This window comes from Psammomys obesus, unplaced genomic scaffold, assembly GCF_907164565.1.
Source record: "Psammomys obesus unplaced genomic scaffold, mPsaObe1.curated_primary_1811, whole genome shotgun sequence".
Classification (NCBI taxonomy): domain Eukaryota; kingdom Metazoa; phylum Chordata; class Mammalia; order Rodentia; family Muridae; genus Psammomys; species Psammomys obesus.
The window spans coordinates 6,452,828-6,468,510 of NW_026596057.1; the positions used below are offsets into that span (position 1 = coordinate 6,452,828).

The window sequence follows — 15,683 nt, forward strand, 5'->3', positions numbered from 1 at the left end:
GCTTCTCAATACTTTCAATGACCATTTTGTTAAGCCTGGAATAAATCTTTAATTTTATGTATTTGAACAGTGCTCTTAAAGAATGCTACCTGTGAGAGGAAGGTCACACATCTATTTTCCTTTAAATGTGTTAAAGACCAGTACTTTAGTAAAGTATAATTAAAATCAAAAATTTAAAAAGATACACAAAATAAATGTAAAATATTCAGGACACTATATTTTATTTGGACAAAATGTTGTATATTGTATATATACTTTCAATTCCTGGACTTAATCATTAAAGACCAATAATAGATTAAATAAAGCACCATTCAGTGGACCATCCTTGAAATATGACTTCTGTCCTTACACAATTATGAAGGGAAGCTATGTGAGTGAAATTAAGTACTATCATGATCCTAAGGAAGATAGAAATAGATAATGGAGGTGGTTTTGTTCCTACCATATCACACTGTGCTACCATTATCCTCCCTTCCGTTCTCCATCTGTATTACAATGAACATTTGCGGGGCTTCCCACTTACAGAATGAATATATAATTCTCACATCAGATACTCTGAACAATAACTTGGGATAGGTTCACTTTATTTCTCAATTTTTACACAACACAGAAGGCTGAGTGAAGACGACTGACTTACCTAATGTCATTCAGTCAATAAAGAGCCCAGAGAAAGCGAAAGCAGATCTCTAAACACGTGTTACTTTTCTATGTTCCTTTCATCCATTTACCCATCTAACCACACACCTACCATGTGCTTGGTCATGCTTTCGGCCCTGGGGACACAGAAGTGTGCAACAGTAATAACACTATTTTCATGAAACTTACCGTCTCTGAGAACTGATGGGTGTGATGTCTGAGTGTCTTGCCTGCTTTTATGCGTGTGCACCATGTGTGTCTGGTGTGTGTGGCGGGCAGCAAGCATGCTGGATTCTCTGGACCTGGAGTTATGAATGGCGGTGAGCCACTATGACGGTACAGAGAACTGAACCTCAGCCCTTTGCAAGAGCAACAAATGGTCTCACCAGCTCCACCATCTCTCTAGCCCCTAACAGTGGATTTTGAGTAGAGAGGATTTAATTTAATTAAGAGGGTCACTTCATGCTGTGTTAACAGACTGTAGGACAAGAGCGGAAACACAAAGAGCAGTTATAATGCTACTAGGTTAAATCAGGAAAGAAGGTTGTGTCTGGGACTATGGCAGTAGTAGTTATATTTTAAAAGTAAAGCAGACAGTTTGGATGTAGAGTGGGAGAGAATAAAGCAGTCAAAGACAAATCCCCCATCTTGGGCATCTTTAACTGAAAGAGGAAGTAATCATTTGCTGAGTTTATGCAGAGGTGGAGTAGAGATCAGGAGCTTAATTCTGCAGTCAGAAAGTCTTCAATGCTAGCAAAGCTTATCAAGCAGGATGTCTGGAGGAGGGGCCTTGGTGAGGAGGCTGAGATTACGCATTATTTTATTTGTTTGGGGGTCATCTTTATGGGCAGAGTATTTAGATGGAATGGACAAGCCACCAGAGGACTAGAACAGCTAGAAGATAAGGTCCAGGACAAGAACTTGGCTGCACTCTAAAACATACAGCCTGGGGAATGAGGCAGAAGCAAGAGACTGAAAACGACTGGTATCTTAGGGCATTTCTAAAGGTATCATGTCCTAGAAAACAAATGACAATTCAAGAGGACACAACTACAGAAATGCTGTTCAGCAGTTTAGAAGTGTGATGATGGTGTCTGAGGGAGGCTGTGTGGAGGTGAGAGATGGATTTGAGAACATTCAAAAGTGTGTGCAACAATGAGGATAGGGAGAAAAAGCGAAGGAAGAGAGAAAGGGGGGAGGGGCACGCAGCAGTGAGATAATAATGTCCTTATCTTCACGCTCAGCTCACGTCCTCTTTCTGTTTTACTGAAAAAGTAGAAACAGTTAAAAACAAAAACAGAAAACAGCTTCCATAGTTCCTCTCGTACCTGCATCTGCTCTGCAGCTGTACTATTGGCATTTCCCTAGTTTCATGGATGAGCCAGCCTCTCTTCTCTAGGCCAGCACTTCCATGTCCTATTGCCCTGTCCCTTCTCCTATTCCAGGTGCTTGCTGAGATGGGACATCAATGACAAACTGAATGAACAGAATTCTACCCCACTAATATGTTAATCGTCCAGAATTTATTGTCTGATGCTGACCCCACTGTGCTTAGGGCCTCCTGTCTCCTCTTTCATGATGCCATGCCTCTTTCAACTCCAAACAGTACCAAATAAATTGGAAAACAATTATGGAAAAAGAAAAGGCAAGTGTTCTAACGAATGTCTAAAAGTGAAATGTCTGCGGCAAATGAGAGGGTTTGTGGCCATAGCTATACAAATATAAAGTTATTAGTAGGAATATGGATGGGGATAAAAAATGAATTAAAAAAACAGAAAATGTAGGAATAAATCCCTCAAAATCTAGGAAAAACTACAAGCCCAAAACCAAGAAAATATATTCTGACAGAATAAAAAGGGTCTTCTTCGTGAGATCTGAACTGGTAATTAAACTAGCGTGTTACTGCTGCAGGACCGAGTGAATGAAATGAGAGCTGACGGCATCAAAGCAGTACTCCAATACACCAGTTTTCGGAGTGTGACCCTAAGGCTTAGGAAGGGAGCCTCAAGCATCACAGCATTTTGATGAAACCTTCTAATGCAGTACTTCCCTACTTTATTAACAAAGTATTTTCCAAGCTAGGGTGATGGTGCACGCATTTAATCCCAGCACTCAGGAGGCAGAGACAGGTGGATCTCTGTGAGTTTGTGGCTAGCCTGATCTACAGGGTGAGTTCCAGGCCAGCCATGGCTGCACAGAGAAACCCTGTAAGGAAAAACAAAACAAAACAAACAAAAGTGTTTTCCAGTTTTTAAATTCTCATTTTCTTATAGATTTAAAGCTGATTTATATAATATGTGATACCAGAGAACACTTTCCTGGGAGATATTAGAGCCAGCTGCTGTCTAGTGAGGCTGCCTGAATCTAAAGAGATGTGCAAAAGGCACAACAGGGCTACTTCTTTCACTACTTGGGGGGGAGGTATGAAAGTAAAATTATAATAACAGGTGGCAAGTTTATTTATTTTCACAAACGTAAAGAGTCACATGTTTAAGAGAGATGTTTTAGTCACATGTTTAAGAGTCTCATACACATGAGACTTGTATGTTTGTGTTTTGTTTTTTTTTGTTTTTTTGTTTTTACTTGAAATTAAGTTAGTATTTTACAAGTTGATGTTAAAACTCAGAACATTCCTCGGTTTAAAATGTATACCAAAGCATCTCAGTAAAGTTCTAACTTTACAAAACAGTATACCAGTAACTGTCAAGCTGTGGCCATTACTGTTAGTATGAAATAGACACTTCTTAGAGCACAGTTGCTGCTCTGTCAGTATCAACACAGGCTGATGCTGTGTCAGTGCTTTTCACAAGAACCCATGTCAAGATCAACTAGCCTCTCCAAATGAGCACAGCTCAGCTGGGTAGCGGGGCTTGGTTCTGTGCTAATGTTCATCTCAGACATACATACCAGTCTTTAGTTTATAAAACATCTATGCAAAAGCCACAGAGAATCTCAACAAACATTTGCCTGAGCAAATTTTCAAGTTCAAGTAACTTGAAATAAGCAGTATTTTCAAGTTATTTTTCAAAAACAGCATCATCCATTCCCCCAGGGTGCTGATGAATGAACACACTGTGACAAGGAATTTCCATGTCATCTCCCAAACTTGACTGTTCTGACATAAGGAAGCACTCTCGAGACATATCAATGCCACATGTCTTAACGCGTTTTGACAGGAGATTTTTTTTTTTTTTGATAATATGATTCTTACATGAGCCAAAAAAAAAAAAAAAATCTTTAGAACACTTTTAGAAAGTCAACACCACGGAAAGCCTGAAACACCATGTAAGTGAAGCCAAGCTTTCTAAGTCTAACTCGATTTGCATATAATCACTGTCACTGAGAGCAGCATACGATATGCTTCCCAGATGGTCAAGTAACCAGACACAGGAGCTCTGGGTCAAAGGGCAGGGATGATAGGGCTGGGCAGGGATAAGCAAAGGATCCTTACAAAATACCAGGAAAGCAAAAGGAGAGAGAGAGACAGAGAGAGAGAGAGAGAACCCAGTAAGTCTATTTGACAGCAGTCAAGAAAAGAAAGACAAAGTAATACTTGTATGCAAGGTTTTCCATAGAACCAACCAAAATTTTGAAACCATTTAAGAAATAAATGGTTTCTTTTTTTCTATGATCAGGAATAGGACAAAACTATTCAAACAAGCCAATTTCAGTAAAAAAACAGAAAAAAAATCTAATGATTTTTTTAACATTCTTTATGAATTCCTTTGTTTCTGTAGTATTAAAGAGCAAAAAAAAAAAAAAGAAAGAAAGAAAAGAAAAAGAAAATGCTAACTATAAAATTAATTCCTAAGCAAAACACTTTCTATGATAAAATAATATTAAAGTATTTTTGGTTCTATTTAATTTTGGTGACCCCCAGAGCCACACATACTAAAAGAACGGAGGTCCTCTCCTTTGACTTTATTAATTATTCACACTATACAACATTTTTAGGTGTTCATGCTATTGGTGTTCATTTCTCAATTACACTGAAATGTGCTTCACTTTAAAGGGTCAACCTCACAACAGCAGGGGTGCCACTGCACAAGTCACAAGCCCAGCAGACAAAGAAGGGTGATCAGGGCTCTAAGACCCACCAAGCTTAGCTAAATCACCTATTAGCAACAATAAGAAGTTTAGAGACTGGACCTTTTTTCATACAAGTCTTTGACTTGCTTGGTTAGAGTTACACCAAGGTACTTTATGTCTTTTGAGGCTATCGTCAAGGGTGTCATTTCCCTATTTCTTTCTCAGCTCATTTGTCTTCTATATACAGGAGGGCTACAGATGGGATACAAAGAGAATAGAATAAATTGTAATGAAAAAATAAATTAATTAAATTAAAAAATAAGTTTAAACTATGGAGCCCTCAAATAATAAAGAAAATATACTTGAATTTGATAACATTTCTACTTGAACAGCATAACAAAAATAACTTCTGGAAACTTCCACTACACGCATGGCCCTACAAAGTGTTCAAAAACAGTTTTTCCATTTTTCTTTTAATTCTATTTCATGGAAATCACTCTTGGGACATGCCCAAACATATTCTAAAATACCTTAGTTTACAAAATGCTTAGCATGGTAAAAGCACCAGAAAATACAAAGACGCTTAGGAAGAGGTCAGAAACAGTGATATTTCTGAAGGTCTGGAGAAAAAGAAGTCTAACTACTTCCTCTTACTAAACATGTTCGTAGCTAAACATTAAATCAATCAGAGAGCATAAAGTTAATGAGTACCAAACAATGACTATGTAAAAGAAATCACAGAAAAATGCACACTGCAAATACAAAAGATAAATACTGCTTTGTAAACATGTGGAATTACATGCCCTAAATAAAATATATATTATATATATGCACATGGGCAAATGCTTACTACGTAGCACATATTCATGTGAGCACTGTGCTGCAACAATGTTAAGCACATCTCACACTGAGTTATAAGTCCTAATCTTTTCACATCTGCAGCCTTGGGAACAGTTTCTTTTTAGTATACCTTTTATATAAGCTTGATGGCCAAACATCAAATGTTAAATAAATTACTGAAAGATTCCATAGGAAGGTGAGCTTACTGCATTCAGAACTGAAGATTCAATTTTCTACACACGTAACAAATACACTAACAAATATAATACCAGAAAATCAAGTATAAAAGAAATGCAATTTCTTTGAACAAAGAACAGGACTATCCAGAAAAGTATTTGTTCATTCAAAAATGTTACAAGTTTCAGGCAGAAAGCTTAAGAACATTATTACCAGAATGAAAACCCCTGAAGAATTCATTTGGAGTTCATTTTTAAAAAATACACAATTCAATAAGTTCAGTTGTGTGTTTCCAAAACCTCAGGAGATTAGAAATAACACATCATGAGAAGAGAGGGAAATCGCTGTTCTCCACATGCTACTTGTACAAGAGAAATGAGACAAGATGGCCAAGCAGAGAGGAAAGAAAACTACACTAAATGAAAACACATAGTGTCTTGAAACCATTCAGAAAGTATAAATCCTTGAGAATACTAATAATATTTGTAGCCTTGTACTATAAGTTATCTCCACAATTGTAAACCTAATAAAAGATGATAGCTGTGCACACAGAGCATAGCCCGTGCTAAGAAACTGCTTTTGCTAAAACATACTAACTACTATCTCAGCCCACAAGGTTATTTAAAGCTGATAAAAAACCCTAGAATTTAATCATTGTTCTAAAGATGCAGTTACCTGGGATTATAGGAACAAGAAGATCAATCAGTAAGGACCTTGATAGTAGGCTAAGAAGCCCTAAAACACCACTGAATAACTGGAAGCCAACAGACTAATGAGAACTTTTTTTTTTTTTTTTTTTTTTTAATGAGAACAGTGAGAAACCCCTTCCCTATCTTCCAGAGCAGGTTCCTGTGGGAACTATGTGACTCCCATTAGGACTTTTTTAATCACCTCACAGGATCAACAGGACCACACCTTGCCAAGACTGCTTATTTATGTATATGTCTTTCCCTTCCCTAATTTTTTATTTCTTTCCAAATATGTATGTGGGGTCACTGAACCCTTTTATATATGGTCTTCCCAATATGCCATATTGATTACATTTCCTCTCACTGTTTTCAACATTTATTCTCTCTTTAATTGGCATAGCAGGTGGCCAAGATCAGTCAGTTACATCTCAAAGAGCCAGAGCTCTTGCCGTAAACCTCCAGTAACAGCAGTCACCTTAGTTTGTGCTTCAATCACATTACTACTACTTTATTAGTACATACAAGAAAATATTTTACGAAAATACAGCTGTAATGGATTTTTGGGAGACTTGTTGCAAACTGAAAGGCTATATCCTCTCAAAAATCAAACACTGAATCCCAATCTTCAGCGTGAAGGAGTTTTAGCATGGAACTCTTGGGAGGTGACTATATCATTAGGTGAGATATGACTGGGATGAAAGACAACGCAAATGTAGAGCAAAATGTGATTAACGAATGCGGTGGCAGTATTCCCACTTCTGCACCAGCCATGCAAATGTTCATGTGAGAACTAACCTCCCCAGAATGAAGGAAACCAGCTGAGAGATCACAGCACTTGCTTTTAGAGTAATAATCAAAGATAGACTGAGGAACCCAAGACGGAAAGTGCCTGTGTCTCAGTTTCCCCAAACATAAGCAACACAGTATTCAAGGAAACATCTTCCACTTGGTGGAGAAAGGGAATTCACTCCAGGTCTTAAAGCCAAGAACCTACACCATGGGAACCTACAGTGACAATGAGTACTGAAGAGCTCCAGGGCTGGTATCATCAGGCCAGTGGCCTTCAATAGACCCTCCGGACTATGCCTCAGAAAGCAAGGGATTGCTTCTACTGTCCCTTCCTCAGTTTTGTGGAGTAGAACATAGAAAAAGACTCTGCTTTCTGCGGACAAAGGAGTAAATTAAGCACAGGTCAGTGCTAAGTAAGTGAAATTCAGTGTCACGTTCCTGGCCTCAGCCTAGAGTCTATAGACAGAGTCTGTTGGCATATTGAGACCCAAGACTGCAATGAAACAGAACCATATTCTAGCTTTCATCATCTGTAGCTGGCTGCCAAAGTCTTCAGTTGGGTCTTGGTTATACAATGGTATCAACAGGCTCTGAGTCTAGGTGCAATCCAGCATTGTGGTGTAGGTGATCAGGATACTGCCAGCCTCACTCTGTCCCTAAACCCAGGCAGTATAATAGAGAGAACCAAGATCTACTTGGGAAAAAAAGAAGTGAGCAGATTCTAAACTGTGTCTTCAGAGTTTAGGACTGGCCCTTCCATGTTGAGTTAAGTACCATGTAAAATCCTGCTGAGCCTGAATACAGGAAACGAGTAAAATGAACAATGTGTCTGCCTTGCACCCAGTAAAGGCTTGCAGTGGTAAATTACTCTTTTCAGGCACTCATGACCTCCATTTTAAACAATATATCAAGTTCACACCCAGGACAAACTTGGCTTTGGGCTTCAATAGCAGAAACAATGAAGATAAGTCAACCAGGCAGGGACACATTTCAAACTTGTACTTAGGGTACCATCTAGTGGTGACACAGCAATAGTGACCATAAACTCAGAGAAAATAAGCATCTTGATTTAGAAGTCCTGGAAGAAATGGACAGATGACAAAGAATGGATTTTATCTAATTGTTAAAAGCACAGGCATTCATACTATTCCAGCAAACATCAGTAAATTTTATACAGTTATCATCTCACAAAATAGGGTGCCAGAAACTGAGCAACTGTTACTTATGAACTTAAAATTGTTATTCTCTAAGGAGTCAAATTTAAGTAAACATGCAGGAAGAAAGCAATAAACGCTTACCAGGCAAATAAGAAGAGGGAACAAAGTAATAAAACCCAAACAGATCCTTGAGCTGGAAAGCATACTAAATGACATGAAGAATGTGACAGGCATAAACAGTAAAACACCAATGATCAAAGATAAGCTACTTGAGAATACAGTCACAGCAGTGAACAAAGGGTTAAGAAAATGGACTTACTGAGCAACTGTTAAGAGTTATCAGACCAAAGCAGACTTGGGAAACCAGAGCAGTAGAAGGTTTAGTCAAAGACAGTAACAGAAAGCCCTAAACCCAGAAATAAATTCAAAGAGCTACATACAGAAAGGGCAAAGATTACAAGTCAAAATCACACCAACCAAATATAAAACATGTACACCGGCTTCAGAGGTTAAAGACAGGATTCTCAAGGAGCTTGACAAAAGAAACGAATAATACTCAAGGTGCCCTAAGTCATCCGACAGAAAACATACAGTAAGGCTCTCACAGACAAAGCGGGAGAGAGTGGTGCAACATTCTAACAGTCTAGGAGGAAAGAAAACCTAACAAGATAATAACCATGTTAGCATGTTAGGAGATAGGAAATAGTAAAAGGAGGTAAAATGGGACAACAAAAAATTCACAATGAAGGGAGGGTTGGAATATAAGCATACTGTTTTATTTGAAGGTAAGAAATGAACTATAAAAAGAAAGAAAGAAAAAAACCAACCCAAAACCCCAAATCAACATAAAAAAGGGAAAAAACCCAAACAGGTTATATTATGGCTACAGGAAATCATGACATGAATAATAACATTAAATTTAAGCCAATTATATTCTCCAGAGAATGACGATGAAATTTCTTATTTTATGTGTAGGAGAGCTTTTTCTGCATGTATGTATATGCACTCAAATGTATGCCTGGCGTCTGCAGAGGTCAGAAAAGGGCATCAGATCTATTGGGACTGGAGTTTCAGATGGCTGTGAGCCACTTTGTGGGTCTGGGAATCTAATCCAGGTTCTTTGCAAGATCTAGGAGTGCTCAAAATTGCTGAGCCAACTCTCCAGTCGTGATATATATACATATACATATATATGTATATATGTATATGTATATATATATGTATATATACACACATTTTAGGCCCAATTGAGGCTTGCAAGGTGGATCAGTGGGTGAAGGCACTTGTCACTAAATCTGACGGCCTGAGTTCACTCTCTGTCCTGCATAGTGGACGGAGCATCGACACCCACAAGTTGTCTTCTGACCACCATTTGCACAGTGTGGAATGTACGTGCACATCCTACCACACATGCATGAGCGTACATACACATATGTACACACTAAAATACATGCAATAAAAATGGAAAGGTTCAATTATATGATGAATACCTCTGATGATGGGAAGAAATGGATATTTTACACAATTAGATTCTATTTACAACAGAAGAGGTATTTTGGATTTTTTTTTTTTTGCTTTTGTTTTTATCTTATTTTATCATTATTTTCAGATGCCTGTTTGTTTTTCTTTTTTATACTAAAGGAAGAAACATTTAATTGAAAATGTATTATAATTATAATTGGTAACATAATTCCCAAGTTTATGTGTTCCAAATCTGAAATTCTCCATGACCCATATCATAACATAATCCAGCAGCTGCCAGAATCCTACATCATTCTCCATGTATCACATGCTTATACGTGTTTCCTGGATTTGTATTTTTTCCTTTTTTTAAATTTTTACTTAATTTTACATCTTGACTGCAGTTTCCCTTCCCTCTTCTCCTCTTAGTTCCTCTCCTTACTGCTCATCTCCTCCTCTCCTCTGATTTTCCAAAGGAGGCCATTTTAATCAAAAGCAGTAAAAAGAAACATGGAAAGTCATTCTATAATGATAAGGGTATCACGTGTACAAAGAGGAAGAACAATGAGAGCCACAAGTGCCTCCAACACTGAAAGAAGCAATCATAATCCCTGGAAGGTGACAGACGCATCGGAATGATAGCTCACACAGACAGACAAAACAACATAAAATTGCAAGAGTTAACCTGTGACCCTCAACAGGCATCTATAGAACATCTCATCCAGGAGCTACAGAATATATATATTTTTCAGCAACACCTGGAGTGCTCCACAACAGATTATATGATAGGCCACAAAACAAGCCTTTACAAATTAAAATAATTAAAATTATATCACTATCTAACCCAATCATAATGTAATAAAACTAGATATCAGTAACAAGAGAAAACATACAAATACATAGCAATTTCACATATACATCGAAACAACTAATGAGTCAAGGAAGAAATTCAGAGGGAAATTTAAAATGATTCTCAAAACAAATGCAAATGAAAATACAACACATTGTTGTGGAAGAAGCCCTGAGTGGATTTATGTTGTTGAGATGAGTCAGCCATGCCTTGAACCAAAGCCTCAGACTCATGGGAAATTGGCAAAGCCTTCTACCCGGTAAGTGAAGCTCAGGGGGATGACAAAGGTTTCATGTGGTCTTGAGTGTTCAGAAAATGTCCAGCACCCAGTACCCACACCCCACACCCAGGTATTACACAGATGTCCTGATCCTAGTTCTTCTGTGTGTATGGATGTGTCTTTTCTCATCCCCTGTCTAGTCAGGTCAATCTCTTGAACTTTGTAAGATGCAACAACATGCCAAAATCCAAGGGATGTGGCAAAGCAGTTCTAGAAGGGATTTTTATAGCAATCAACACCTCTATCAAAATGCTTTGCTACACTCTGGGAAAGGATCTTCACCAACCCTATCTCTAACAAAGGACTAATATCCAGAATATACAAAGAACTCAAGAAGTTAAACAGCAACAAACTAAATAATCCAATAAAAAAATGGGGTACAGAGCAAAACAGAGAATTATTAATAGAGGAATACTGAATGGCAGAGAAACACTTAAATGTTCAATGTCCTTAGTCATCAGGGAAATGCAAATCAAAATGACCCTGAGATTTTACCTTACACCCATCAAAATGGCTCAGATCAAAAACTCCAGTGACAACACAAGCTGGAGAGGATGTGGAGAAAGGGGAACCCTACTCCACTGCTGGTGGGAATGCAAACTTGTACAACCACTTTGGAAATCAATCTGACACTTTCTCAGAAAATTAGGAATAGTGCTACCTCAAGATCCAGCTATATCACTCCTAGACATAGTTCCAAAATATGCTCGACTATACAACAAGGACATTTGCTCAATCATGTTAGTAGCAGCTTTATTTGTAATAGCCAGAATCTGGAAACTACCCAGATGTCCTTCAGTTGAGGAATGGATACAGAAATTGTGGTACATTTACATGATGGAATACACTCAGCAATTGAAAACAAGGAACTCATGAAATTTGCAGGCAAATGGTGGGAACTAGAAAAGATCATCCTGAGTGAGGTATCCCAGAAGCAGAAAGACACATATGGTATCTAATTACTTGTAAGTGGATATTAGACCTATACTATAAGATAATCACAATAAAATCTGTACACCTAAAGAAGCTAAGCAAGGGGGACGACCCTGGGTAAGACGATCAATCCTCATTCAGAAAGGCAAATGGGACAGACAGCAGAAAAGGGAGAAAACAGGGAACAGGACAGAAGACTACCACAGAGAGCCTCTGAAAGACTCTACCCAGCAGGGTATTAAAGCAGATGCTGAGACTCATAGCCAAACTTTGGTCAGAGTGTAGGGAATCTTTTGAAAGAAGGGGGAGATAAAAAAGATCTGGTGGGAACAGAAGCCCCACAAGGAGAGTAATGATACTAAAATATATGGGCCCAGGGGTCTTTTCTGAGACTGGTACTCCAACCAAGGACCATGTATGGAGATAACCTAGAACCCCTGCACAGATGTAGCCTATGGCAGCTCAGTCTCCATGACGGATTCCTTAGTAAGGGGAACAGAAGCTGTCTCTGACATGAACTCAGTGGCTATTCTTTGATAACCTCCCCCTGATGGGGGAGCAGCCTTACCAGGTCACAGAGGAAGACAATGCAGCCAGGCCTGATGAGACCTGATAGGCTAGGATGGTCAGATGGAAGGGGAGGAGGACCTCCCCTATCAGTGGACTAGGGGAAGGGCATGGGAGAAGAGGGAGGGAAGGTGGGATTGGGAGGGAATGAGGGAGGGGGCTACAGCTGGGATACAAAGTGAATAAATTATAATAAAAAAGTATCAGAAAATCTCAACCTATCATTGCACCCCAGGACTAAAGACTGGACCAAATCAACCAATATATAAAGAGATCTTTGCAGCAGAAATAAATAAAATAATGATTTAAAAAGCATAAAGGATTAACACAATTAAAAGTAGGTTTTATGAAAAGAAAAACAAAATTTATACAACCTAGGAAAACCAGAAGAAATAGAGAAAAGGTTTAAACTGATTAAAGACAAAAGAGGAGTAACTATAACTACAATACAGAAATACAAAGAATTGTTACATTTTTATGAACTACAACAAATTTGATAACTCAAAAGAAATGGACAAATTTTTGAACTTGTATGCCTTATCCAAATTAAATTATCAAGACAGACAATCTGAACAGACTAGTAATTAGAACGAATCAGTAATAAAGAATGTTCTCCCATCAAAACAGCCCAGGACCAAATGGCTTCAACTACTGAGGATTACCAAATATTTAGAGACCTAACATTAGAGAAGTAATACAAAATGAAACAAAAAAACAAATATAATGAAAATGGAAGTCAATGCTACCTTGAGTTGAAAATTTGATAAATACACATTAAAACAACAACAACAAGTTACTGGTTAATAATCCTAATGAACACAGATAATAATACTTACTACCAAATAATATCCCTTAGCACACACACACAAAAAAAAACATTCACCATTAAGTGATAACTCATGTCAAAAATTCAAGGATGGTTCAATGCTCATAAATCAAAACATGATATACCACATAAATAGAATAAAAAATCTACTCGTCTCATTAGACAAAAACCAAACCAAACCAAAATGTTTAATAGAATAAAATATCCTTTTATGAAAGAAAACTTAGTAAAATATGTGCCATAAACACCAAGCCCAGAGAAAATATACTGAATAGAAAACAGCTAGATTTTTCTCCTAAATTGTAATCATTTGCAAGTTATGATCACATATGTAAGAAAACTTTCAACATTCTATGCTTTTTAAATTAATTTTTAAAATTTAGTAAAATTTCAATATACAAAATGAACATAAACAAGTTAGTAGGACTCCCATATACAAATAATGAATAATAAAAAATTATAAACATGAATGATGTGATCTTATTTTGAAAAGGTAAAAAGATGCCTGATAATGAAGTTTAACCAAAGTAAAAAATCTTCATGATATCTGTTAAGTATTCATGAATGAAATTGAAGAACACACACACAGAAAATTCATCCTATGTTTATGAAATGGAAAAATAAATACTGATAAATATCCATGTTACCCAAAGCAATCTGCTTATTTTTTTACTCTTCAATTTCCAGTTAGAAGAAGTTATAATGGTTGAGTTTTGCCTACACAAAGTTTGACTTTCCAATGATGCTGCAAATGTCATGAAACAGCATCATCAATGTTAAAGCATACCAAGGAGTGCGGTGAGCTTTGGGAGAAGCCCAACTTGGACCATCTTGTTCCTCAGGCCTGTGTCAAATGAGAGGTTTAATAAAAGCCGGAGGGTGATATTCAGGAGATCTTCATGTTCACAGGGTATCATTTTTACCAGCTTTTCAACAATATCCATTTCTACCTACAGTAAAAGATAAAATATATTTACATTAGATTGCAAAATAAGATATAAAAGGATACAACATAATCTGTTTTTATTTGAATGTATAACTATTTCATAAGTATGTATTAGCTTACATTCTCAATTCAACCTATAAATCGAACTTTTTTATATTGAAATCAAACTTTTGAGGAGGAAACATACACTCTTACATTATCCATTCCCTTCCCTCATTTAGCTGCCATCACCTGGAAAACAAACTGAATTTGATCCTTGAAAACGCTGCATAATTGAATTCTACCCATTACATTTCAGGCCTCCTACAAGAACAAAGACAGTTTCATTTGGCTTTCAAGATTTCCTGTCTGAAAAGAGTGGACAGATAGAACAAGTAATAGAAATACAATGTAATAAACAACAAACAAAGTGATGAACAGAAGTGTTCTGGAAGTACCACAGAAGAAGTCATTAACACATCAAGAAGAGAAGACTTCAAATTCAGAACAAGTCTTAGTTAATATGGATTTGTTTCTGGTTTAAAAGCACTGGCAGTACACAACAAAAGAAGACAGTAGAAAGGCATTATGTCCACAGAATATAGAAAGAGATTAGCAGAAGCTTACAGACAGACAATAGGCAGACTGTGGAGGTATTTAAGGTTCGGCTAAGGAAGTCAACACTGCCTTATACATCGCAGACTTTTCTTTGCAATTTTAAGTCCAAGTGGTGATAGGTCAGAGTAGGGTTGGCCTGCAACCCCCTGAAATCCAAAGTATCAGACCAGTGTTGTAATAAGGTCTTAAGAAAAGAGGCCTCAGGCCCTTTATCTCTATCTACATGTTTAATAAGGTAACTGTCTATGCTATTAACTAAGAGTAGTAAATGCAAATACAAGTCTGGGACACTGAAGCTAAAACATCAAATTTTTTATGTTTAATTCAAGATGATATTTTGAAATCTTATCAAAATTGGGAGACCCTGGGCTTTAAAAAAATGGCTAAAATTTTAGATTTAGGATCAACATATTATGTCTACTGGAACTAATGTGGCCCACTGTCTGTTTAACACAACCAATGAAAGATTTTTTTCTGTCTAGCCAATTACATTTTTAAATAACTTAAAAAAGCAAATAAAGACTATTTCACAACACATGAGATTAAAATTTGACTTCCCTAAGGTTTCTTTCACTCACTCACACACACACATCATATATTTGTATATGCATATGATTTCTTCTCTAGATGTTATGAAGCCTCATTGAGCTATGGTGCAAAGTTACAGAATTGGCAATTATTTATCTGGTAATGGAAGATTACTTTAAGGAAGCAACCAGAAAAATCTGGTTGGAAAAATAACTCATGTCTAAAAGGAGAGATCCTATAAAAGTTCATAGGTTTTAGAGAAAACTGAAAGATTTATGAAGATCATGACCCATACTAGGGGCTGACAGTAAAATAAACATAGAGATATAAATGATATAGAAAGTTAGGACAATTAGAAAAAGAATAACATTGGAGACT

General features: G+C 37.1%; 1 protein-coding gene across 2 annotated transcripts in view; it reads right to left on the reverse strand.

Annotated features, from left to right (window-relative positions):
• Kifap3 (kinesin associated protein 3) overlaps nt 1-15,683 on the reverse strand; it is a 135,840-nt gene that overhangs the window by 83,940 nt on the left and 36,217 nt on the right. For both annotated transcript variants that reach the window (XM_055624497.1, XM_055624498.1), the window contains exon 10: nt 14,022-14,184. In XM_055624497.1, the coding sequence (XP_055480472.1) occupies nt 14,022-14,184 (163 nt within the window). The remainder of the gene's footprint in view (nt 1-14,021; nt 14,185-15,683) is intronic.